Raw genomic sequence first — 27,203 nt, forward strand, 5'->3', positions numbered from 1 at the left:
AGGCGTGTGTGTGTGTGAGAGCAAGAGAGAGCTGTGAGCTTGGAGGCAGAGTCACTCTTGTATCTCAGCTTGATCCTCCTGTCTTTTATCTGCTCTTTGATGCCGGCTTGACACAGACTCTTGAAAAACTTCAGCTGTCTTTCTCAGACATGCACAGATAGTTGGAGCTTAGAGGAGAGATTTTAACACAACGCTAGAGCTGCCTCCAAATTTAAAGGATTAGTTTACACAAAAATGAAAATTCTGTCATTATTTACTCATCACCATCATGTTGCTCCAAACACATATGCTGTTATTTTTTTTTCCCTGAAGCATGCAAGTAGATGGTTTTATAGAATTGCTACAGCAAGAGTTTATAGTGAAATATAGTGAAGTAAATGCAGACAAAAATGAAAAAAGAAAAATCTAGAATAAAAAAAAATCCAGATTATCAGTTTTATATATATATATATATATATATATATATATATATATATATATATATATATATTACAAAGAAAAAAAAATTAAAATGTCAGAAAAATATTTTAACTAAATTAAAATGAAAAGGAAATGAATATATATTTCTAGAAAAAAAACATTGCTAGAATATACTATTAAAAGGATAAAAACTGGCTCGAATGGGCCAGCAGAAAAGCCCTGTTATCATTTGATTTTATAACACCTAATATCACATTATGAATCATATATGGACCACTTTTATGATAGAGTTGTGAGGCTTTTTGGGAGTTGTTGGTGCATCATAGCCCCTGTTATTTGTACTTTTGTGTTCCATGCTGTAGAATGACACGAAGGGATGGTAAATAATGAGAGAACCATTCCAGTCATGTATTGTAATATTCTCCTCAAATCAATTGGGCTCACTTTTCTGCTCACTGAGAGCATTTCAATTATGTGACGTTAGCGGTGACCAAGAGTTTTTCATGGCTCTGTGATTTCAGAATGGCCTAATGATGCTGACTAAAGACTGCACACTAAATATAGATGGCTGGATTTTTATTTTCAGCTCTGATGAGGCCTGAAGACATTTTCTTGTTCTCCTGTAGAGACTGTAATGCACACACTCCCGTCTCCATGTCGCATTAATCAGTGGCTGTTAAACAAACACAGGATTGATATTGCCTGCAGATGTACAAACTGTTTCACAGTCATTATCGTTTTCCCTCCATCATTTCATTAACTGTCACCCTTTTCACTCTCATTTAATTTCTTCTCATTCTCTGGCTTGTTTTCTACCCTGAGCGCTGAACGTCAAGCTCGGAGCTAAATATTAAGTGGCAGGTGCCTTTAGTGACTCGTAGCTTTTTATGCTTGGATAACAAAGTACACTGTCCAAGTAGGTCTTCAAGTACTGTGATCTGGCATTTGTCTTGACAGAGTCTTGTTCTTTTCACAGTCCAATTGGGGGGACATTCAAAAGTCCCTCCAAAATCATCTTTAATTAGAGTACAGCAAGCTGAGCATCTTCTCATGATTAAAGTTTGATATTAATTGGATTTAAGTAAGTGTCATAAATATCAATGTAGTTTATACTTGGGTTAAGTGGAATAAACAAAAATAAATCAATCAATAACAGTAGAGAATAAATAATTAGAGAACTTTTATTGGGGTGAAAGATTTTTATACATTTTCAGAATATAATATTTGTTCATGTGAAGAAAAACTAAATTAAAAGACAATTATCTAAATATCTAAAATGTATAAACTGGGAAATGAAGACTTGACAAAAAATGAAAAAAAGATAATTTTTTGCATATACATTTCTTCAAAAAATGACATAAAACGACATAAAAAAATGTAAAATACAAATTATAAAATACAAATATATATATATATATACACACTAAAATATTAAATTATTAAAATGTAACAAAATATAAATAAAATTATATTTTATCTAAATTAAATACTCAGACTTTACTAAATTAAATACTTCCGATTATTCAGACACCAGATATCATTTTTTATATTTATTTTTTACTAGTGGGTGAGTACGCTATAGTTTATGTAACTGCGGATCATTTTACATCAGGTTTGGGTGATTATTATATCTCAGTTTATTATGAAATGAGTTTATGTTCATCATAATCCATGCCATGTTCTGCCTCTAGTTCTTTTGCTAATTTTGAATGCAATCTCTCCTGCAAGTCAAGGTGACCATGGAACCTCATTAATGCTACATTGCTTTAGGCTAATTGTTCTCTTCTCTCATCTCTCTCAGTCTCTTGCTCTTATTTACTTGAAGGGCTTCCTGTGCTTCCTGTGTTATCGCATTGCATCTTTTTATTTAGCCGAGCTGAGTCAGACCTGCAATCAACATTTTGCAGGGAAACTTCAACTATCCTCGGTCTGTTCATAGTGAAAAAGAGCATGCTGCATGACTGAACACAATCATAGTCAATCAGAACATATCTGATGCTGAATATATAACGGACCGGGAAAACTCTCCTGGTTAGGACAAAACCTGAGATTTACATACAAGAGATTTTGCTGTTTGTCACTTGATCGTGTTGCACCTGGTTGAAAATACTCAGGTCTTTTTAACGTGACTGTTTCTCTCTTTTTCACTCTCGCTGCAGGTTAAACATTTTGCTGGGCGGCATGACTCCATTCTACTTCCACCTGGTGAACGTGTTTCTGCACTGCATGGTGACGGTGCTGCTCATGCACACCTGCGAACAGTGTGTGTTTGAAGACAGCAACTTCTCTTTCCTCACCGCACTGCTTTTCTCTGTTCACCCCATTCACACCGAAGCTGTGAGTGAACATGCACAGCATTTTGCATTTCTACTTATTTCAGCTGTCATCTACTCTGAGTCCGTATATGTTGGCAAGGGCTGTGCAATGGTAATTACAAAAATAGCAGTGTAAGACTTCTCAAGTGACATGAGAGAGAATAAGTAAATAAATAAATTATTTCTATTAAATTCTTAACTATTTTTGTGCAAACTTATTTTAATACATTATTATAAAACATTTATTGTGAAGAAACAATTCAATCATTTGACCGATATAAATGCTATAAATATATATATATATATATATATATATATATATATATATATATATATATATATATATATACAGTATTGTTCAAAATAATAGCAGTACAATGTGACTAACCAGAATAATCAAGGTTTTTCGTATATTTTTTTATTGCTACGTGGCAAACAAGTTACCAGTAGGTTCAGTAGATTGTCAGAAAACAAACAAGACCCAGCATTCATGATATGCACGCTCTTAAGGCTGTGCAATTGGGCAATTAGTTGAATTAGTTGAAAGGGGTGTGTTCAAAAAAATAGCAGTGTGGCATTCAATCACTGAGGTCATCAATTTTGTGAAGAAACAGGTGTGAATCAGGTGGCCCCTATTTAAGGATGAAGCCAACACTTGTTGAACATGCATTTGAAAGCTGAGGAAAATGGGTCGTTCAAGACATTGTTCAGAAGAACAGCGTACTTTGATTAAAAAGTTGATTAGAGAGGGGAAAACCTATAAAGAGGTGCAAAAAATGATAGGCTGTTCAGCTAAAATGATCTCCAATGCCTTAAAATGGAGAGCAAAACCAGAGAGACGTGGAAGAAAACGGAAGACAACCATCAAAATGGATAGAAGAATAACCAGAATGGCAAAGGCTCAGCCAATGATCACCTCCAGGATGATCAAAGACAGTCTGAAGTTACCTGTAAGTACTGTGACAGTTAGAAGACGTCTGTGTGAAGCTAATCTATTTTCAAGAATCCCCCGCAAAGTCCCTCTGTTAAAAAAAAGGCATGTGCAGAAGAGGTTACAATTTGCCAAAGAACACATCAACTGGCCTAAAGAGAAATGGAGGAACATTTTGTGGACTGATGAGAGTAAAATTGTTCTTTTTGGGTCCAAGGGCCACAGGCAGTTTGTGAGACGACCCCCAAACTCTGAATTCAAGCCACAGTACACAGTGAAGACAGTGAAGCATGGAGGTGCAAGCATCATGATATGGGCATGTTTCTCCTACTATGGTGTTGGGCCTATTTATCGCATACCAGGGATCATGGATCAGTTTGCATATGTTAAAATACTTGAAGAGGTCATGTTGCCCTATGCTGAAGAGGACATGCCCTTGAAATGGTTGTTTCAACAAGACAATGACCCAAAACACACTAGTAAACGGGCAAAGTCTTGGTTCCAAACCAACAAAATTAATGTTATGGAGTGGCCAGCCCAATCTCCAGACCTTAATCCAATTGAGAACTTGTGGGGTGATATCAAAAAGGCTGTTTCTGAAGCTAAACCAAGAAATGTGAATGAATTGTGGAATGTTGTTAAAGAATCATGGAGTGGAATAACAGCTGAGAGGTGCCACAAGTTGGTTGACTCCATGCCACACAGATGTCAAGCAGTTTTAAAAAACTGTGGTCATACAACTAAATATTAGTTTAGTGATTCACAGGATTGCTAAATCCCAGAAAAAAAAAAATGTTTGTACAAAATAGTTTTGAGTTTGTACAGTCAAAGGTAGACACTGCTATTTTTTTGAACACACCCCTTTCAACTAATTGCCCAATTGCACAGCCTTAAGAGCGTGCATATCATGAATGCTGGGTCTTGTTTGTTTTCTGACAATCTACTGAACCTACTGGTAACTTGTTTGCCACGTAGCAATAAAAAATATACGAAAAACCTTGATTATTCTGGTTAGTCACATTGTACTGCTATTATTTTGAACAATACTGTATAATATGCAATTTGTATGTCAGTTATATAAATAGATACATATACAATATGTAGAATTTTCCTTTGTGGGCAAAGTTATTATCTAATATATATTTTGATGTGAAGTGTGAAAACTTCTGTAAAGAAAAAAAGAAACCTTGACATTTAAAAGCATTAAAAATAAATTATGTGAGAATTTTCATATTTGGGAAAGATTATTTTAAAATATTTATTGTGAATAAAATTTTTTGATTGATATAAATTACAAACAATATTATTTGATGTTTCCATAATATTTGAAATATATAAATATATTATATTATAATATTTAGATGTAATCTATTTATTTGTGGTTAAAATAATTTTAATGCATTTTCTGAACGTTATATATTTTCATGTGAAGGAAAAAAATATTTTATTTTGAAGAAAAATGAATAGTTAATATTTAAAGCAAAATTTAAATACTATTTATTGCACATCTATCTCTTGATATAAATGCTATAAATAATATTTAATCTTTATATGACGTGTAAATCATATGTGTGTGTATATAATTATTTTTTTATTTAATATATTCAAAATTAATGTATTAAAGTGTATAAATAGTTCATGTAATATTCTGCATTTAATGTTTTGTGAAATACGAGGGTTTCTTTTGGCTTCACAGAGTTGTGGACTGTGTCTGAGTTGTTCTGTGTCAGAGCTGCAGTTTGGTAACAGTAGAGTGTTTGCTGGGTTGTTTGGAGTGTGTCCATGCCACCGAACCAGACTCCGATCATCAGCTCTGTGTAAACACCATACATCAACAGCTGCATCCCACCAGCATTAATGAGAAACACACACACACACACACACAAGGCCGCTGGAGGAGTTGTTGTCCTCAGAGTTTTGAGTGATCAAGCAGAAATATAATTAGTATCTGGATAAATATAAGAAAGACAAAGAGCAGGTGCTTTACTCAACTCTCTGTGTGTGTAGAATTATCACATTTTTCTTTCTCGTTTATTTATTGCCACGTTCAGTGTAGGGCCAGCGAGAGATGAGAATGTAGAAATGATGGACGAATAGGGGATAATGGAATTGCAAACTGTCACAAGCTGGATTCAAACTCACATTAACTGAATGGGCACCGTGGCATAATGTATCAGAGTATGCAGTTAAAAGATTAGCATCACTTTCTAACTGTACATAAATCAAAGGGGATGGGAAGTTTCATCACAGTTTAATCCTCAGGATGAAAGTGCACTCCCTATAAACAAGTATGCATAATGCTGTACAAAATAGTATCATTAATGTTATAAATTAATTTTAGAATGTTTTAAAATAATTATAAATGTTCTTTATACTTGATGAGTTTTTATTAGATACATTTGATGTTTTTATAGTATAAATGTATAATTTATATATTTTTTTGTGGTGGGGTCAATAAATAATATAATTTTAATTTCTACAAAATTTAGATACAGTAAAAACTGATTTGTGAAATATATCAATTTAAAATAGTTTTCTATCTGACAATAAATACTGAAGTAAGACTGCTAATAATGCAGATTTACCATCACTGGAATAAATGACATTTTACAATATATTAAAATATTCTGAAATATTATTACAAATTAAAATACATTTTTCTTTTTTTTTTTACAAATTTGTTATTTTCTGTATTATTTTGCAGCCTTGAGAGACTTCAAAAACACCAAAAATACTTATTCCAAACTTCTGACTGTTAGTGATGCTTCATCTCTTGCTTTTACTCTCCACTGTCTATCACATAAATAAAAAATAAAAAATAAAAACAAGATTAGAATTGCCTTAGAATTGCCTCGGCCTTGAACACATGCTCCATGGTGCCTTGTGAAGCAAAATAGCAGTTATTTGTTGTCAGTATCATAGTAAATGATATCCGCTAAGGTTATTAGGTTGCATCATCTCCCTCGAGGCATGCTAGAGATGTGCATCACTCAGGTTTGTCCTCACTGCAGGGACTGCTGGCAGGCCATCGGCTAGTTGTTAGTCAAGAGGAGCATCACTTGACAGGCATCAGCAGGCTCTGATGGAGGATGAAAGGCCTCCGTTCACTGGCATTCTGTCTCTCCCTGGAGACTGTACTGAAGCCTGCCTGCTACCTGCTGACCATCTGTCCCACTTCCTCCATCACAGCCACCCGCCGCTGGCCACTGCCCATAACTCACACTTCATTGAAAAATGCATTAGTTACACTTTTTTTCTCATTCTGTTCTCCCATTCAAACAGTTTCAGACATTTCCGGATGCAGGAGTCATATTCCTGATCTTAACTTTTCTAGCTGAACTTTCCTGCTCCGCTTTCAGCTGTGCGTGTGCGATAAAGTATGTTTGTGTACATTTCAATCCACTATCTGTTCCTCTTGGGGTTTAGATTTTTAGTGTGAGTGGAAAACAGTTTCTAGATCTGGTTTTGCAGTGTGTGTGTTCAGACCCTCCGCTGGCAGGGCAGGGCAGAGGCCGAATGGAGCTGTTCTTGAGGAGTTCCTCTCAAATTAGGTAATTGGCTGAAATGAGGAATAGCTGTGGGTCTTTCTCAAAAGCACAGCGTTTAAGATCCCCAGCTTTATATACAATCAACCAGTAGATATTTACATTTACATTACTCATTTAGCTTTTAGGTCCAGATTTGGGGATCCCTGAACTAGGGGTTAAGAGTCTTCCCAGGGACACATTGGTGTCTCACAGTGGATTTGAACCCGGGTCTCTCACACCAAAGGCATGTGTCTTATCCACTGTGCCATCAACACCCTCTAAATGTGTATGTGCACATGCAAACTTAATCACCAGGCTTAACAAGAGGAAAGAAGTAGTTGCAACTGGATCCACACTGTTGATATGGCCTCAGAGGTCTATGGATCTAATTTATGGACCAAACGTCTTTTTTTATTTTATAGTATGTGTAAATACTCTCTGCTGCTGTCCAGGGTGAAATACTCCATTATAGGAGGCAGGAAAACAGTTTATTAGTGCTGGTAATTGCCTCTTTGAAACAATCAGTGGGAAATGTGTAGGAGAACAAACTCTACACAAACTGTGTGGGTAATAGCATTATGCATGGTCAGGTGATTTTTTTGTGTTTTTTGGATTGTACTTACAGTCCTTCTGGGAAGTTACTAGATACAGTAACAGACATTTGTAATTATGTGATATATATATATGCACAAGTCAAAGTTCAGGAATTTTATGGATGGTCATTATGGATGTCAGATTTTTTTCTGGCATGTTGGTGTTATATCTTTCACTTGGATGTTGTAAGTTGCAGTAAATACAGTTGGATAAAACAAAAACTGTGTCCGTCTTCATTTCAGGCTGCAAAGCAACAAAACGTGATTATTTTAAAGGGGTGTATATATAGAAATAGTTTTAAAACCATTTTTATTAAGAAAATTATTTTGTGTGTGTATATGTACGTGTGTATGTGTGTATATATATATATATATATATATATATATATATATATATACACACGCACATTTACACACACATACATATATATATATATATATATATATATATATATACACACACACACATTTAAATATATATTTCTAATACATTAATAATTTACTAACATTCAGTAGATATATAATTTATAATATAATTTTATATAATTTTATATAATTTTATATAATATATTAAATATAAAATATTTAATAATTAACAAATTTACATTTTATTCAATTTAAATGTTTAATATACAGTAATATTTAATATATTATTTATATAATATTTTTTAATCAAACTATATATATATATATATATATATATATATATATATATATATATATATAGTTTTTTTTTTTTTTTAAGTGTTAATGTGAGTGGTGCACAGATTATCTTGTCAAATATTTTAATATTGAATAATAAAAAAAAATAGTCAAATGATAACTGCAGTTTTTCCTATAGCTACTGCATGAATAATGATATTAGGAAGGCGTTCATGTTGGCTTATCTCCTAAATGCTGTTATTCTGACATGACCCAAAGGCAGCATTTAAACTCTCTTTTAGTGGGTGATTCTGTGTCTGCAACAGTGCTTTATTACAGCAACTGTGAAAGTCTGGGGCTAGATTTGCTGACAGGTCCACTGGCCCGACATTTACATCTGTAAATCTTCAGCCCATAAACACTGCAGCAGGACTGGAACACCGCACAGACGCTGAGCTGTTTTAAGGGCCACTGGGCTTTATATGTTTACATTTAAAATGATGTCTCAGAGTAGTGAAAAACACACACTCCCTGTCCTTCACCAGCGGTGCATGTATGGTGTGTTGCTCCGGGGTGTGTCTTCTGGAAGTGTGTGTGTGTGTGTGTGTGTGTGTGTGTATAATTCCATGGAATTTTGCGTCTGGGGGATGGGCTTCAGAAACCCTCCAAATGTGGAGTTTGTCAACTGTGGGATCATTATAACATTTGTGCCTCTGGCAAAAACAAGCAGGAAAAAAGTGCAAGGAAACCGATTGAAGAGGACTTTATGGATGATGTACGTTTTTAGGGGGATGGGAAGATAAAAGGACAGAGCCGACAGCGCCAGGGAAATAAATCTCTCTCCCTCTTGCACTCATGTTTTTCATTTTCTCCTTCCCGCTCTTTCTCTCCCCTCATTTGATTTCCCTTTCCTCCATTTGTCTTAAAAGAAGCCATCATTAAATGTGCAGTGACTCTCCCTCATTGCAAACACAGACTTACACGTATCCACCTTTTCCTCACACAGTTCACTCTTTCACACCACCCTTTATGCCTCAATGAAGGTGAATATAATGTGAATGTAAGATGAGCATCAGCACTCAAACTATTTTGGGAGAGAGACTAAATTATGTTGAAATTTTAAGCATTTAAACTAATTACTATCACTATTTTATGCTACTGTACATTTGTCAAGGAAAAATAAAAAACTATAAAACAAATAAAAAGGACAGTTCTTTTAGAGTGTCATCCCCCTATTTGATGTGAGCATAAGTATTGGGACAACTGAACTTAAAGCAGATGTAAAATATTTAATTGCAAATCTCTTGCATTTAATCACAGCAGTGAGTCTGCGACCCATAGGAATATGAAGATAACAGAGCAATTTTGTCTTTTTGTCCTAATTCTTATGGAGGGCACAATATATACACAGTCCACATCTCTCTCTCTCTCTCTCTCTCTCTCTCTCTCTCTCTCTCTCTCGCTATATATATATATATATATATATATATATATATATATATATATATATATATATATATACATCATGGATTTTAATGATGTCATACTTGTGTGTTTCAGGTATCTGGGATCGTTGGGAGAGCAGATGTGTTAGCCAGTATGCTGTTCCTCCTGGCGTTTCTCTCCTATATTAGGTAACAGATTTAATAATTAAAATGTAATGCATTGATTAAAGAATTTTTGAATTCATTGTAATCATCCCAAAAAAATCCATTCATTTTTATTTACAAGTTCTTGAGCCTGTGAACGTGAAACCTGAGGTTCTTTACTAAATTGATGTTTTCAGCATTATCGAAAATACCTGTAAATCAGACCAAAAAAAATCAAATTTATTTGAATTGTGATACATCATGAAATCTGAAATTTGGTCCTGAATTTATTTATTTATTTATATTATTTTGCTTTGTATGGTGAAGAGAGCCATGAATCAAAATTGTAGTCAGACTATGTGAATAAAATTTTTTATATATATACTGCTATTAACTTTCGAAACTTAACTTTCAGTCTTAATTTGTTCATTTTGTTTTGTTGTTGATTTTTTCACTGAATATAAAGTTCAAAAGACCAGCATTTATTTGAAATAGAAATCTCTTGTAATCTTTCTTTAATGTCACTTTTGATCAATTGAATGCATCCTTATAAACAGAGGCATTAATTTCTTGAAAAAAAAATGGCCCCAAACTTTTGAAAAGTACTTTAAATATGGTGACTTTCACTTGTTTTCTTTTTCTTTCAGGAGTGTGTCAGCGAGCAGAATGGCGGACGGGTTTCCCCCCACAGTGTCTGTCTTGTCACTGGCTCTCAGTCTGTTGTTGGGCACCTGTGCGATGCTGGTGAAAGAGACGGGTGTTACGGTGTTTGGTGTGTGCGTCCTATATGATTTCCTGGTGCTTTGTCGCAAACCACTCATCTTGTAAGTTTTTGTGTGTTTTCTTTGCCATAAAAATATTAGTGGATGCTGATTATTGTCTGCTTGCTAGGCTTTGGAAAGCTCTATGTGTCATTGTATTGGAATTTTTAGAGTCAGCATGCATAACAACATGACATCATTACTATCACGTTTGATCACTTTTCAAACAATTCTCAAATTGTCTTTGGTCGGTCATCTTTGATTTATATCTGAAATAGCAAGCATTTAAATCTCTTGTTGGTGTGCAGTATATATGAATGGCATGTAAATGGCTCAAGGAAGGCCCCCTGTCTCCGTCTATGTGGGGAATCTTCAGCGGAATGTTTATGGAGAATTCCACTGTGGCTGGAGTATCAGAGCTGCCATATGCTTTCAATCTTCAGCCCAGGGCTGACACATGCAGTCAGATCTCATAGCACAGGCACTCATTAAATTCATTAGGTTAAAGTTTGACGGTCCCTGGACAGAAATTGTTTGGTTGTATGTACTGTCTAGAAATTAGCTTAGCTCATCAAAACATGTTAATGCATGTGGACACAATGTCTGACCTGGGGTACTCAGGAGCCTGTTTAGTATGTTGCATTTCCACAATCAAATATATCGATTCTCTATTGTATAAAACATTTAATAACATCAAGAATATTGCAATTATTTCATGTACTTTGTATTTAGCCATTTCTAAAATGCTTTCCATTAGATTACTTTCACATTCAAAAATTGCATTATATTTGCGTTACAAAATATGTCTATTTATCATATACCAGTAGACTTCTCAAATAAAAGCAAATTAGTTTTTTGCTTCTTTAATCATTTAAAAAACAACTTTCTGTTTGACTGGTATCAAACAAATTATAAACAGATGATCTAGCCAAAGATCAGCGATGAAGAATACACAAAGCAAACTTGGCTCTTGTGTTCGTCTGTGGCAGTAATTGGCATTCAAAGAGAGTCAATCAGGACGAGACAAACAGCAGTCGCACTCCTCGACTCAACCCAAACTCTCTCACTCTCTCTCTCTTATGCAACCTCATTTGCTTCAATTACAGTCTCAGCTACTTAAAACGTACTCTGTGTCCGGTGGGTCTTCACTCTCCAAGAGTGTGAAAAGCTGAACAAAGGGGCTCATCAGTGAGTGGAAAATAGTTAGGGAAAAAAAACCTTGACTGGCACTTGGGTTCACATTACTTTAGTAAACACGCGACAGAGATACCAGACTGAGCCTTGAATCTTGTTTGCAAACATTACCCCCCTGTATACACATTCCCATACAATCCCAAGCTCATTCCTCTCCCCACAGGCTAATAAGTTTCTGTCCCAACCTTGCGGTTTTGAAGGTGTAAAGAAACCCCTTTTTCATGGTTTTATATCTGACATAACCAGTTCTAACAGCATTTTAACTGGAAAATTTTAACCGCAACCATCTAGAAGCAAGTTAGAAACCACAAATGATAGACAATTTCATCTGGCCAACTGTAATATCTTTGATACAGTTTGCATGCATATATATACACATATATATATATCATGTTGCAGTAATGCATTATGTTGTCTAGAACATTTCACTACAGCACTTAAATTATGTTCAGTGCCAGTAATGTTTGTGCATTTGAGTGTCTCGACAATCCCATGTGTTCTGCCGAGATCAAAAACACAAGACATGCATCTATTTCTCTGCATTAGTCACAGAGCACATAACCTCAGAAACAGCAGAAACCTCACAGATAAACATGAGCAAAAGCTCCTTTCTTCCACTATTAAGACATTTAATATTTATTATCTGATGTTTGTAGCGTTTATTTGTTTACGGGCATGCATGTGTAACATTTCACAAATACAGGATATTTTTTCTCTTCATGATTTTTAAAGCAATGGAGTCACATGTTGTTGTAAAAGCTATTGGATATATGAAATATTTTCTAAAATATATTTGACCAGCACATTAAGTGGGTTTAAATTCAACATGTCTGTAAAATGTGTTGGATTTTCTCTAACATTTATTTTTATTTAATATTATTTTTTAATTTGTATTTAATTGTTTATAAATTGGAGCCATTTATTAACTATAATTATTAAAATACAAATTTCCCAAAAAATTGCTTTAACAAAATGTTTATTATAAATCTTCAACATTATTTTATTATCTTTTATGAGATTTCTTTTTTTAAGAAATGCAATCTTTTTTTTTTTTTCGCTTATTCAATGTTCATTCAAGGAAAATGACATAACAGAAATCATTCTAATGATTTAGCACCTACTTTTACTAACCATCTTTTGGAAAATGTTAGAAAAGTAAAAAACAAAAACAAACATTTTTATTGAATCCCATTCAATGACAGCGCCATGTATAATTTTTAGGTTGATTATTAGACTTTATTAGAGATAATCAGGCATCGTAGTAACAAGAAGTTAAGAGACACAGCAGAAAAGAACATGCGTGACTTATTCAAACAGAGTGGCTTGGGCTGTGGGCTGCTGGTAGGAATGATAACACTCTGCAGCCTTAAAGAACAGCAAAGGAAAGATTCCTTTCTCCATCTACAGCTCCCTCTGGGGAATGAGGGCTCTGCAGCTTTATTTGATTTTCAAAAGTGCCCATAAACCTTTGCTGCTACCCATGACCCTGGGGAGAACACGAGGCACAAAATCTCTCTCACACACACAAAACATACACACACTATGAGGAGTGTGATTGCGACTGATAGTCGTTGTAATGCCTGCAGACATGCTGTCTCTCAATGTACGTTTCGGGGTGTGTGTGTGTTTGCACTAAAGGCGGTGGAGTGTCTCCTGTGGGCTTTGTTATTATTAAATGCAGAAGATGACACTTGTTTTCTCTCTCTACACCAGTGAAATATTTATAAGAGTATCAATTGCAAACTCCTCACAAAGACCTGACATTAACTAAGTAAATGTTCCCAATTCCATTAACATGATTGTTTGCCTGCATTTGTACTGTTAGGAGTAGAGTAGACGTGCCATAATTATCTTATTCGTAGTTTCTATAATGCATTTAATGGCACAGCAGATGTTAACGTCTAATTTGTATATTCATAGATGGGGGTTTAATTATGCTTGGTTGCAAAAATTAATAAATTGGAGCCATTTTAAAATGAAACTGCATTTGTTTCTCATTTTATTCCCATAATATTTATGAGAGAAAGAGCATATTTAATGAGGATTAAATGTCAGACAGGACTTAATCTTGTCCACAGGATTTAATTCCTGTGCAAGTTTGCATTTTTAAGACTCCTCCCCTTCTGAAGCATGACCAGCACCCATTGGCTGAAACTTGGTATACCTTGGTGATGTCATCATATAAGGAAAGTCATTTCATAGGCCGAAAATGTGCTATATTGTGATGAAATCTACATTTTACATTTTGAAAATGTATATGGAATAACATTCACAAATCAATCATTCACAGTGAGACTGGGAACTTCTCCATTGAAAATTAATGGCCTTGATGATGTCATCAGAAAAGCAAATTTGTTTCGGATGCAGAGAATGTGTTTATATTTTGATGAAATCTACATGTTGTGTTTTGATTTCTTTGAAAAATAGCATGCACAAATGAATCTTTCCCAGTAAAACTAGGATCGTCCCCATTGGTGGAAACTTGGTGGCCTTGATGATTTCATCAGAAAAGTTGTTTTCGGAGGCGAAGATGAAACATTATTTAGACTATTTGTATTTTTGAATAACATCCGCTGATGATCACATTGAGAACAGGAATGTGAATTAATGAATAATTAAACAATAATTGTTCAGTATAAACCCCTCCCTGTTTTCCATATCTTCACCTTTTCTTGTAACCAGACAAAACGCCAGAAAATGGAAATAGCGATAAAGGGAAATGATAGACTGCATTTTTTAAAATACTGTACCGTGTTTTCCGGACAATAAATCACACTTTTTTTCATAGTTTGGCTGGTCCTGCGACTTAGTCAAGTGCGATTTAATTTTTAAAAATTAATTTGACATGAACCAAGAGAAATGAACCAAGAGAAAACATTACCATCTAGAGCCGCGAGAGGGCGCTCTATGTTGCTCTATGTTGCTCAGTGCTCCAGTAGTCTACACTGAAAACATAGAGCGCCCTCTCGCGGCTGGAGACGGTAATGTTTTCTCTTGGTTCTTGGTTCTAAATAAATGCGACTTTAGTCCAGTGCGACTTATATATGTTTTTCCTCATCATGACGTAATTTTGGACTGATGCGACTTATACTCAGGTGCGACTTATAGTCCGAAAAATATGGTACTTGTTTTCTTGCAGCTCTGTTTTCCAAGATGTAGAGGTAATTAATTGAAAGCGGCAGTAAACAGATTAATATACCCATAAAGTAATTTGCTGATGGTTTGATTAAGTCAGTAATGAATGAAAATGAGTTAATGAGCTGATAGAGTTGAGTAGTTAAACGACTGTCACATCTAGTTATGCTTTCGTTCCAGGCACCTGTCGCACTCCAGGTTGAAGGAGCTCGTCAGAATTTCCAGCCCATTCATCAAACGCGCTTGTGTCATCTCGTTACATGTAAGTAGCTGTGTTTTTACTGCCAAATGCCACAATGCTTCCTTTGGTAAGGCACCTTCTGAATTTAGCTGTTATTCCTTAGACTGTGCTTTGATTTAGTGGTTAAAAATCTGGGCTGGATTATACTTTCAAAGTTTTTTGGGATTTTCGTTCATGTCTGTTAGCTATGAGCTCATCTATATGCTAGCAACCAACTAAAAGCTGGCAGATATGCGCATTTACAATCCACTGTTTTTCTCTTCCAGGAAAATGAACCAAAAATAAATAATGACCCTAACCATATCCAATTAAAAAGTGCTCTTTAAGCATACTTTCATACGTGAACCCCGTGACCTCATCTGTTCACAGTGTGCAGCAAGTTTTTTTACTGTGTTTTTCTGCAGGTTACAGTCATCATGTCTTTCCGTTTATGGTTGATGGGTGGATCCATGCCGCTGTTCTCAGAGCAAGACAATCCAGCATCCTTCTCTCCATATCTACTCACCAGGTCGGTCTGGCTGTCATCCCTCACACATCTTTATTGTAAAAAGAGTTTACAGAGAAATATGTTTTCATTCACTGAAGATCAGTCCTGAGGAAAGTTACTTTTAAAAGTAATGGATTACAATATTGCGTTACTCCATAAAAGTAACTAACAGTAGCTAATTGTGTTACTTTTTATGGAAAGTAATGCATTGTTACTTTTTGTCACCTTTTTGTTTTTTAATAACAAAAGATACATTTTTGGCAATTGTAAATGCATTGCTTTACTAGTAACTTGAAAAAGGTAATCTGATTATGTAACTGGCGTTACTTGTAATGTGGGGGTATGGACTAAAATGCAATTTAAAACCAGTATGGGGTCTGATGTAGTTTGGAGCGTACACAAAAGCAGAAAAACTTTGACATTTCCCTCTCATCCATAAATATCAGTGAGAGAAAACTGTTTTTTTACTCAGAGTGCTGAAGTATTTTAATGTCTGTTCTTTGTCTTCTATAATTACTGAATGATCATTCATATTTTATGTGGATGCATAATAGTTCTTAACAGTTTCTTAAAATACCCATGTTATGACTTGTTTGAGATTAGATTTTACGTTAGTCAGGAAGAAATTATCGAAAACACAATAGTAGCACTCTGGCAAGGTTTGTTGTTATTAGGAATTTGAACTTAAAATAAAGTGTGACAAAAAAAAAATCCCTTATAAATTTCTCGTTTTGCTATATTATTGCCAAATATTTGTTCATTCTTTTAGTACAAGTTTTGTATGTCTTTTTGGAACTGATCATCATAGTCAACTGAGCTCATAGTCCTCATTGGTCTGAGCTTATGCACCTCAGTTTTTGAGAGAAAAAGCATTATTTATGGATAACTTTGGCCATATTTCACTCAAAAGCTGAGATGAATGAGCTCAGATCAACGAGACCTACGATCAATCAGTTCCTAAAATAAATACAAAACCAACTGAATTGAATCCAAGTTTTGATACCAATATTAGCTGATAATATTGTATGATGAGAGATTTATAAGCAATTGTATAACGCTGGTCATTTTTGACAGGGAGCACCAAATTAGGTAAATGATTTCAAGTACAGCACAAGGATTAAACTTTATATTTATTAACTTTTCTTAAATTATTTAACCAGATGTACTGTGTTATCTTTTTAGGTTTCTTACATACTGCTACCTGCTCGCCTTCAATGCCTGGCTCTTACTGGCTCCCATAGTGCTTTGCTATGACTGGCAGGTAAATAGCATCGACATAAACACACAGCAGTCCCTTCACCTGAGTGAGCGCCTGATGATTGCTTGAGTTGTGATTGACAGGTGGGCAGCATTCCTTTAGTGGAGTCTCTGTGGGATGGACGGAATATTGCTTCCCTGACTTTGGCTCTCGTCATGCTGGCGCTGAGCCTGAACTGTGTTACAAGCTTACAGGTGAGCACACACACACTCACATTTCCACATGTCAAGACAACCGCAGGAACCACGTCTCCGCAGACTCGTTCTGTCATCATTTCTGAAAAAACATACAAATGTAGGTTTCTCATTTTGACAAACATAAAAGCCTTCGCTCATGCTGTCTCACACCCCGCTGTTCTGGCGTTCTTTACTCCCGTGTGCTCCCAACGCAATTCTCTGCGACATAGCACCCCGTGAAAAATAGCAGCGATTGTGAAAATTAGTGCAAACGCTCACGTGAAGCAGATGTTTGCTGTGAGCTAATGCATGCATTCTTCTTGTGCATGAAGTGAGATGTTTTTTTATTTCTCATCAGAATATTCAGTTCTTCAGGCAGTTATTTCTGCTCATCCCTATCTTGCAGTTTTTTGTGAGGTACATATGCTGACTGTGAAATCCTTCATGTATCATTCTCATATGGCATATGAATGTGATTCTTGCATTAAAGAAACTGGAAAAAAGTTTCCCACACACTGCTTGCAAATCATTATAAGCACCATTTCAGTCAAAGAGCTGTTCTGTTTCTTGCTATTTTCTGTGCAGCGAATGACCCAAAAAGAATAAAACACTACGTGCATTTAAGAAAATAGCAAAACATTCAAGGTTTCGAGACCTTGAGAGCTTCAGCCACCGACAAAACATTCGCAGGCTTGTTTTGGAAAATATTCCAGAAACTGCAATAGAATGTCAAGGCTGTGTTTGGCGGGCCCCAGAATGCTCTTTTAGTTGTTTGCCGCCGTGTTGGCAGTGTCCTTGAGGGATCTTTTAAAAATGTTCACGTTTCTCCACTCCAGTCCTTGAGTTTGTGAAAGAAAATCATTTTTTGGATGGCTGGTCCAACTACACAAAGAAACTAAGAGAGAGGGAAAATAAAAGAGAAAGAGAGGGAGTATTCCAGTCCCTGATCAGCAGATCTCATATCTACTGACTGAATAATTCATAGTGTGTGTCTGAGACGGGCTGACAGACCAATGTCAGTAAACTCCTTTTACTGATGCGTGCAGATGTGGGCAAATGTTTGATATTGGAAAAAAAAAACGGATTTTCTCATTCCGTTAATACAGAGACAACACTCTCAGATTTCATATTTTATGAATGTTTCACAAGTGAAATGATCCTCCAGTCCGGACTTGTTCTGTATACACTGAGGTCAAAAGTCTGAGGCCACACGGGATTTAAAAATCAACTGGCAGTTTTAGAATTTTGAACATTTTTAAATTTTGAAACATAATAACGTTCACTTTTTGTGAATAACAGTGTGGTTATTGACTATATAAACTCATTTAAATATTAAAGCTAATTCAACATATTAATAAATACTAAAATTTATCAAGCAAATGTATGACATTGATCATGTGTCTACTTTGTGCAGACGGTCAGATGTACTTGCTTTTATTAAAGCTGTTTGAATCATACTCAAACCATGCAATCAAAATGTACGAATTTTCACTCAAGGAAAGGATCTGAAGGACCGAAAAAAGCCAAGGTGAAAGGGAATAAAGGAAAGAGGGGAAGAAGCAGAATGAAAGCGCAGAGCTGAGCGAGACGTGTTAGTCTATAGAGTGCCACTGAATGGAGTTTGGCCCAGTGACATTTTGGGGGACAGACTACATAAGCTTGTAGGCTCTGTGTATATGAATGTCTGGTCTGGTTTCTGAGGTGATATAAACCAGGCAGCTAGTAATCTCATTTGTTTTACACTTCTGAACCTAAACAACAAGAAACTATAGAAATATTCCCGTCTCTGAAATACTCCCACACAGGACCAGTTCTTGGCCACGCCTTCATCATGCACGTCTTTTGGCAGCCTTCCCTCGATCAGCTGTGTGCCAACGATTCACCCTAATGACTTTTCAATCTGTCTCCTCAGGAATGTTTACTAGGCTAATTATCTCACGCAAAACACACACAAAAACACACACAGGCCTGAGAGCAAGTCGATAGTACTGATTTGTGGCTGTGAATATTATTATCAGCACATTTTTATGCAAGCATTTGTTCATTTCTCGACGCAGTCATCGCATGTCTGCTCATTTGTTGCCGAATCTGAAGGTAATTCATGTTTCTGATGGACCTGAAGGCAGAAATCAATATTAAAACATTCATATTCCGTCTGTCGATATGAGAGTGAAACTCCAGACGATTGCTTCGGTTTTATTATTCGTATTATATTAGCATATCAGCCTATTTAAAGTAAACCGAGTGTGATACAGTTATGTTTCCCCCCCACACACAAACACACACAACCGCTCTTGTTCTAGCTTAGATTTCATAACCAATTCATATCTTTGCATGAACCCTTCATTCCTCAGCTGTCATATTTAATGAACTTATACAATTGAAACAATGCTAGCTCATATTTCAAGGATACACACTCAAATAACAGAAATAAAGATATGGGAGCTCTATAGCGGTGTAGAAAAGCGCATTTTAGTGGTGGAAATATTGCCTAGAGTCAGTATTTTTTGCATGTTGCTGTATTTGGTTGCATTGTGAGTATTTGCTGGTACAAAGTATTTGCATTGCATTTTTTTTTTGTTGCATGTGATTGGTTTCTCTGACAGCAAACAGCATCTGGTTTCTCTCTCTTGTGTAGAAGATGAAAGGGAAGGAGGTGTTGGTGGGCGTGCTGTTCCTGATTTTTCCCTTCATCCCAGCCAGTAATCTGTTCTTCCGCGTTGGATTTGTGGTGGCAGAAAGAGTTCTCTACATGCCCAGGTTTGTGTGCTTGTGTTTTGTACGGATGTGCCTGTAAAAATATATTGTGACGGCCTAAGAAAAAGTCATTGCATTTCTTCAGATTATTTTTTTTCTAAAGCATTACAAATTCAACCCCCATTTTTCTCTCCCTCGTTCTCCTTCATCCTGCTGTAGGGATAACACACCACTGATAACAGTACATAATCTTGAACCGTGCTTCCCATAATGCACCACTGATCTGTTATAAGTGTGTGTGTGTGTATTTATCCTAACTGTCAAGATTAAAATGAAATTTGAACAATAAGGCGAGGTATTTTAGTAATCTTATAAGATCAGAGTGTTGCGGTGACCCGACAAACACCCACACACACACACATAATTACAAGTACACACAGCATTACATCTCTATGTACGCTTGGTTATGAGTGAGAAGTTTGTGTTCAGTGAGTTTAATGGTGTTAGGATCAGATAGGCACTTATCTTGGCATTTAGGCGGTACTTCTCTATGCTTGCTGGGTAAATATTTGTAGCACTGTCTTTGTTAGTGCTAACAGCAATAGTAATCAGACACGTGAGGGCGGCACTGTGGCTCAGAGGCCAAACTATTTATACATTACATGCAGCCACACACACATCAGTGGGAACGTGAGTTGCTCTCAGGCTCTTGTTCATTTTAGTTGTGTCTATGAAGCAAAAATATAAAGGGAACATCACTGTTACTATTGCTTGAACTTGGTGAAACGCACACAAATGTCATTTTACCTCGTTTTTGTTTTTTTGCACAAAGAAAGATGTTGTTTTATTTTAGGCAATTAAAGGAAGAATGTAAATTTACATCACCCATAAATGTAAATTTGCTAAACATTTACTCACCCTCGGGTGTTTCTTCATCTGAACAGATTTGGAGAAATTTAGCATTACATCACTTGCTCCCCAGTTAATCCTTTGCAGTGAATGGGTGCCGTCAAAATGAGAGTCCAAACAGCTGATAAAAACATCACAGTAATCCACAAGTAATTCACATGTCTCCAGTCCACCAATTAACATCTTGTGACGTGAAAAGCTGCATGTTTGAAAGAAACCAATCCATTATTAAGACGTTTTAACTTTAAAAGAGGGAAAATGGCTTTGAAAAATGTTGCATTGCAAAATAATAATAATTTCTTTATAAAATGTATTTAAAATATATTTTTCTTCTTGCAAAGTAAGCACTCTTGACAAAAGTAGTAAACTTAGTTTAATTTTAGCAATGTGAAATGAATCTTTTATGCTACATTTACATTTACATTTCTGCATTTAGCAGACGCTTTTATCCAAAGCGACTTACAGTGCATTCCGGCTATACATTTTTACCTATCATGACTTTGATAAAATATGCAAAACAATCCTATAGACTTATATAGAAGGAAGGAAGTTAACCATATCTAGAAACCAAAGTATCATAGAGCATAGAAATACTAAATATGCTGCATATTTTATCAACCAAAGTTATGCATTGACAAGCACACTCACATCTTCTTCAGTGAAACTCTTGTTCAGATGATGTGTCTTCAAAATAGATTCACAAGACAAATTCATTTGATCTGTGAATGTACCACATGTTTCAAAAGTGTGTGTGTGGGAAGCAGTGAAAGTGTGTGTGAAGCCGCAGGAGTCCTCATATGTTCTGTTTGAGAGGAGTGGGTGTTGACGGGGAAAGGGAGGTGTCCCTTTCTGGGAAGGGAAGCAGAGAGTCAAAGAAAGAAAATGAGATTGGAAGGATATTGAATCCAAATTAAGCTCTAGAAACACGGAATAACAACAGAAACCGATATTTCCAGGGAATATGCTATTTGATATAACTCCCTTTTTCCTTAAACAATCTTTTTCAATATTAGGAAGTAGTAATATTCTCTGTGTGGGAGATTCGTGTAATTGTGTTTGACTTGAGCTGTTTTTGACCAGTGTCTGAGAATAAACAGTGTGAGGTGTGGAATCTGATCGGCCCCCTTTCCTGTGGCTAAAGGATTGAAGGGCGTTTTGTCCTTCTCATGGTTACCTTCAAATATGTACTCAAGTCTACAAATACAATTCACAGATGTGTCTGATTCTGTGTTTGTGCTTGCAATTTTAAACGCCTTTGTCTTGACGCTTACCTGGTGGATCATACGAGGGTTGCAATAGTTAGTAATAGTGTTCGATTAAAAAAAAAAAAAATGTAATAAATAAAACATTAAGTAATTTTATAATTTATACAGTAATAATTTCTTATATTTATGCAATATTTTCTTCCTGGAATATATTTATCATTTATGTTTTTATAAAAGTTGATTCTTAAACTTTGACATTTCTTCTGTAATTTTGAATATTTACTGACTAATTCATTATATATGGATGCACACAATATCTAAAATATTAGCATTATAAAAATATACATACTGTTTTATATTATTATTTGTATGTATAATTAAATTAGTGTATAAATATATTTATTATACATTTATTATGTTTTATTTAATATTTTATTTACTTTTATTTAATAATTTAAAAAACATTGTATCCATGTAATATATTATTGATTTAATTTTTGATTATTATATTAGTACTTTTATGGGAAGTCATGTAATTGTAATGATTTCTTTCCTGTGATTTCTGTGGTGAAAAATCTCTCCGACCTTTTTTATTTTAAACACCGTTGCATGTTTTGTCATTTATAATTTGTGCTACACATATGAATGATATTTTAGATACTGTCATAAGAGTGTTTGATTTTTTTTTTTTACGTAAGTCTCATTTTGAATATTTAATTAAAGTCTTGCATAGACACAATACTTTTAAAGGTTATATTATTGCTATTTTTCATGAGAGTTAGCTGTCTCCACCTAGGAAGTCGTTCTTTAGCTGTCTGAAATAACATCAAATACATGAGAGAAAATTAAATGCTGAAATGCATTAGCATCACAGTTTAAAATGTGCTATTTTCCACCCACAATACTCTCTACAGTACATTACCTTTGGAATATACACAAAAGGTCTGTTCCAAAACTGCTTTAATTTCCATCTATGCAGGATTTTTCCATAACAACACTCTCTTTGTGTGTCTGTCCAGTATGGGGTACTGTGTTCTGGTGGTGCATGGGCTGAATAGACTGTATTCAGTTGTCAGTCGGTGGGGAGCGGCTGCACTAACTGTGTCCATGCTGGTTGTCCTCCTCCTCTTCTCCTGGAAGACCGTCCAACAGAATGAGATCTGGCTCTCCAGAGAAGCCCTGTTCAGGTGTGTGAGTGTGCAGATTCACGTTCTGCTTGGAAGTTCCTGAAGAAACCAGTTTAAGATAGAGGCAGAGGAGCTATTAGACTCTTGATCTAGCTGGTAGATGATCTCGAAACAGTTCATGACCAACCAGAAACCATCTAACATGTTCCAGCTGCCAATTTAAGCTAATTTTCCAGAATGCTTGGCCAAGACTTTTTCTGTTCTATCAGATTTTATGTGCCATTTCTTGTTTTATCTGTTATTTTTCAGTGTTATTATAAAACTGAAATAAAGAGAATATAAATTACACACACACATACTGTATATAATATGTGTGTGTGACTTCTATTCTCTTTATTTAAGTTTTAGTTACTTTAGCACATCAATTTACATTTTTGTATTTTATGTATATTTTTTTATTTTAGTTCACTTCAGGTAACGAATGTTTTTTAAAACAGTTTTAGTTAACTATAATAACCATAGTTTTAATTAATAAGCATTACATTTTCCATGTATTACATGATTTGCATTTTTATATGCATACATTTAAAAAAAAAATGTATTCCAGTTAAAGTTTATTTTATTTAAAGTAATGGTAACACTTTAGTATAGGGTCCAATTCACACTAATAACTAGTTGCTTATTAGCATGTCTATTATTAACATATTGGCTGTTTATTAGTGCTTATAAAGTACATATAATGCATTGCATCCATAATCCTCCCCAATACCCTAAACTTAACAACTACCTTATAAACTATTAATAAGCCGCAAATAAGGAGTTAATTGAGGCAAAAGTCATAGTTAATGGTTAGTTAATAGTGAGAATTGGACCCTAAAATAAAGTGTGACCGTAATTTACCTTGAAGTTTTGCATTCTTTGGATTTACATCCTTTCAAACTGTACGTACAAAATTTGTTTTCTTTCTCTGTGCCTTCTGGGTCTTGATCTATTTTCTTCCTCCTCCGTCAGGTCTGGCATTCGGACTTTACCTCATAACGCTAAAGTTCATTACAACTATGCCAACTTCCTGAAGGACAGGGGACGAAACCAAGAAGCCATTTATCACTACAAAACCGCCCTCAGGTGAGTGTGTGTATGTGTGCATGAGAGCAATTTGACACTGAATGGTTTTTCTTTTGAAAGAATCATTTACAATTTCCAAAATACACCTTAATACCCCAGTTCCTTCATATTTTTAATTAAGAATCAGTGGTTTGATTGATTATGTAAATCCATAAATTGCATGTGTGTTTTTATATAGACTGTACCCCCGACATGCCAGTGCTCTGAATAATCTGGGCACCCTGACTCACCAGGCTGAGGAGGCTGAAGATTATTACAGGAGAGCGCTGAATATTAACCCTCAACACAACAGAGCTCTCTTCAACCTGGGCAACCTTCTGAAGTAAATACATAAATCTAGATCCTTCTAAAGTAAAGACAAATTGGTAACCCTCTGAAGTAAATACTATGGAAACCTGTTTCTGCCTCGGAATATTTTTTTTTAACTCGCAATTCTGACTTTTTTTCTCAGTGTATTATATATGCAGGATACAAACTCACTCTGACTCTTTTTTTTCTCAGTTATTTCTCGTAATTCTGACTTTTTTTCCTCACAATTCTGATATAAATTCACTATTAAGTCCAATTAAAAAATTTAAAAAAAATTAAACTTTCGTAAAATTGCAAGTATATCTCACAATTGGTTGTTACAAAGTCAGAATTCTGAGAAAAACGTCAGTATTGTGAGATTGAAACTTTTGTCAATTAATTTTTGTATTTTTATTCAGTGGTGAAACAAGCTTCCATAAAATACACAAACTGGTAACCTTCTAAAGTAAATATGCAAACGCTGTTGCAATATCACTTGTGTCCGAAATCTGAAAATGCTGCATTTGTGTGCCGTATGCCTAGGTCGGGAGGCACATCCGAATATTGGAAAGGATAAAAATAGTGTTTGATGTTGTAGTTCACAGAAGTAATTTGATGTTGTTTGTGCTGCTGCCTTCAGTTTCGTACACAGCCACTGTGTCTGTGCATATGAGGAAGAGGATGATGGTGTTATGGTCTTGCAGGTCTCAGGGGAAGGAGGAAGAGGCAGAGAGGATGTTGAAGGAATCTATTCGTTTTGGTCCCCATTTTGCTGATGCCTATTCCAGCCTCGCCTCTCTATACGCTGACCAGGTCTTCCTTTCTGTCATTTGTTCCCATTGTATTAAATTATACACATAAAAAGCGATCTTTTGGGGTTTTTTTTTTTTTTTTTTTTGCATTAAAGTTCATGTTTTTTGTAAAAGGATTCATTATTCTTTCCCGTGGTTTTTGTGTAGGGGCATTCAAAAGAAGCAAATGAAATTTACACCAAGGGTATTGAGAACTGCCCCGACAGTTCTGACCTCCATAACAACTACGGCGTGTTTCTGGTGGACACAGGTAAGAATCTTCTAGAACTCTTTAAACTAGATCAACTCTGACATGATGCTAAGGTCTTTAAATGGTTGCCAGAGCGTCAATATGTGCTTGCTAAGTTATATTTGGTTGATTTCTTGTTGCTATGCATTTGCTAAGGTGTTCTGGGTGGTTGTAAGGGTGTTATTATGCAGTCGCTGAGGTATTTTATATAGTTGGTTCCATGTTAATAGTGTGTTCTAAGTGGTTGCCTGGGCCTTATGCAGTAGCTAAGATGTTCCAGGTGGTTGCTTGGGTTTGGTTGGTATGTGGTTGCTAAGATGCTTTATGTGATTGGTTTCACATTGCTATGTGGTTGCTAGGCTGTTATTGGCAGTTGTTAGGGCCTTATGTGGTAACAAAGATGTTCTGTGTGGTTGGTTTCACACTGGTTACTTTGCAGTTGCTGAGGTTTTTTCGAGCGCCAACCTCCCGCTCTCTCTCGTGAAGCCAACAAGGAAGTGACTTAAACTGTAATTCATCGACTGGCCACTTGAGGCTGGCTGCAGAAGGGAGTCAGTCCCATAGACTCCTCATGTTAAAATGCCCAACTCTACAGCAGGAAAAAACATGTATACAGCCCGGTTCAAAATATGATTTTGCTATATAAAGCTAATTTTGCCCTTCATGTCAACTGCGAGGTGGGTGAGTTTTTTGTTTAATCTGTTTAAATTTTTATATTAAGTCTTAAAGTTCTGCAAAATTAAGGGCGTGGCCACTTGAGTGACAGGTGGATTGCGGGTGCTGTCACTGCTGTCGAGCTAGGTGGGCGTGGCTTAAGTAACCAGTGCCGCCTTTTTGCTCATTTTCGATTGTCTGGGAGAGTCGCGCGGTGACGCGCTGCCAAGACGGCGACGGCCCACTCTGCACATTCTAAGCTTCCAATATGCTCTTCATGAGTCTCCATGTTTTTATACAGTCTATGGGTTTTTTATGTGGTTGTTTCGTTCCATGTTGCCATGTTGCTAGGGTGTTGGTATTTGCTTGACTCCATATTGCTGTGTAGTTGCTAGGGTATTCTATGTGGCTGGTTCTATGTTACTATATGGTTTCTAGGGTGTTCTTGTGCTTGCTAGGGGATTTACTAAGGTGTTTTTTATATGCTTGGTTAGTTTCACTTTGCAGTTGCTAGAGTGCTTTGGTTAATTTCCAGGTTATTGATTGCAGTTGCCAAGGTCATCTACCAGGGTTTTTGTGTTTCGTTGCTCAGATGTTCTAGTGCATTGTTTTGTGGTTTTTAAAGTGGTTGCCAGGTCATTCCTAGATGATTGTTAGTGTGTTACTCACATCTCTAGTGCTTCATATCAACCACATATTATACACAAGCTATTTATTACCTGTCTCTGTTTAGGTCATGGAGATCGTGCAGCCTTTCATTACCAGGAAGCGGTGCGTCTCAAGCCATCTCACTATGTTGCCATGGTGAACCTGGGTCGTCTTCTTCGCTCGTCCAATGACAATAAAGAGGCGGAGCTATGGTACAAAAGGTAAGATGAGGTCAAATGA

The 27,203-nt window shown here is 35.7% G+C and overlaps 1 protein-coding gene across 1 annotated transcript in view; it reads left to right on the forward strand.

Annotated features, from left to right (window-relative positions):
* Positions 1-27,203, forward strand: part of LOC113048297 (transmembrane and TPR repeat-containing protein 1-like) — a 33,980-nt gene that overhangs the window by 2,373 nt on the left and 4,404 nt on the right. The window contains exons 2-15 of the mRNA XM_026210023.1: positions 2,580-2,757; positions 9,989-10,062; positions 10,665-10,841; positions 15,288-15,369; positions 15,753-15,856; positions 17,018-17,096; positions 17,177-17,287; positions 19,908-20,029; positions 23,100-23,267; positions 24,219-24,332; positions 24,511-24,654; positions 25,325-25,433; positions 25,580-25,682; positions 27,049-27,184. Coding sequence (XP_026065808.1) covers positions 2,580-2,757; positions 9,989-10,062; positions 10,665-10,841; positions 15,288-15,369; positions 15,753-15,856; positions 17,018-17,096; positions 17,177-17,287; positions 19,908-20,029; positions 23,100-23,267; positions 24,219-24,332; positions 24,511-24,654; positions 25,325-25,433; positions 25,580-25,682; positions 27,049-27,184 — 1,701 coding nt within the window. The remainder of the gene's footprint in view (positions 1-2,579; positions 2,758-9,988; positions 10,063-10,664; positions 10,842-15,287; positions 15,370-15,752; positions 15,857-17,017; positions 17,097-17,176; positions 17,288-19,907; positions 20,030-23,099; positions 23,268-24,218; positions 24,333-24,510; positions 24,655-25,324; positions 25,434-25,579; positions 25,683-27,048; positions 27,185-27,203) is intronic.

Source organism: Carassius auratus, chromosome 29 (genome assembly GCF_003368295.1).
Source record: "Carassius auratus strain Wakin chromosome 29, ASM336829v1, whole genome shotgun sequence".
Classification (NCBI taxonomy): domain Eukaryota; kingdom Metazoa; phylum Chordata; class Actinopteri; order Cypriniformes; family Cyprinidae; genus Carassius; species Carassius auratus.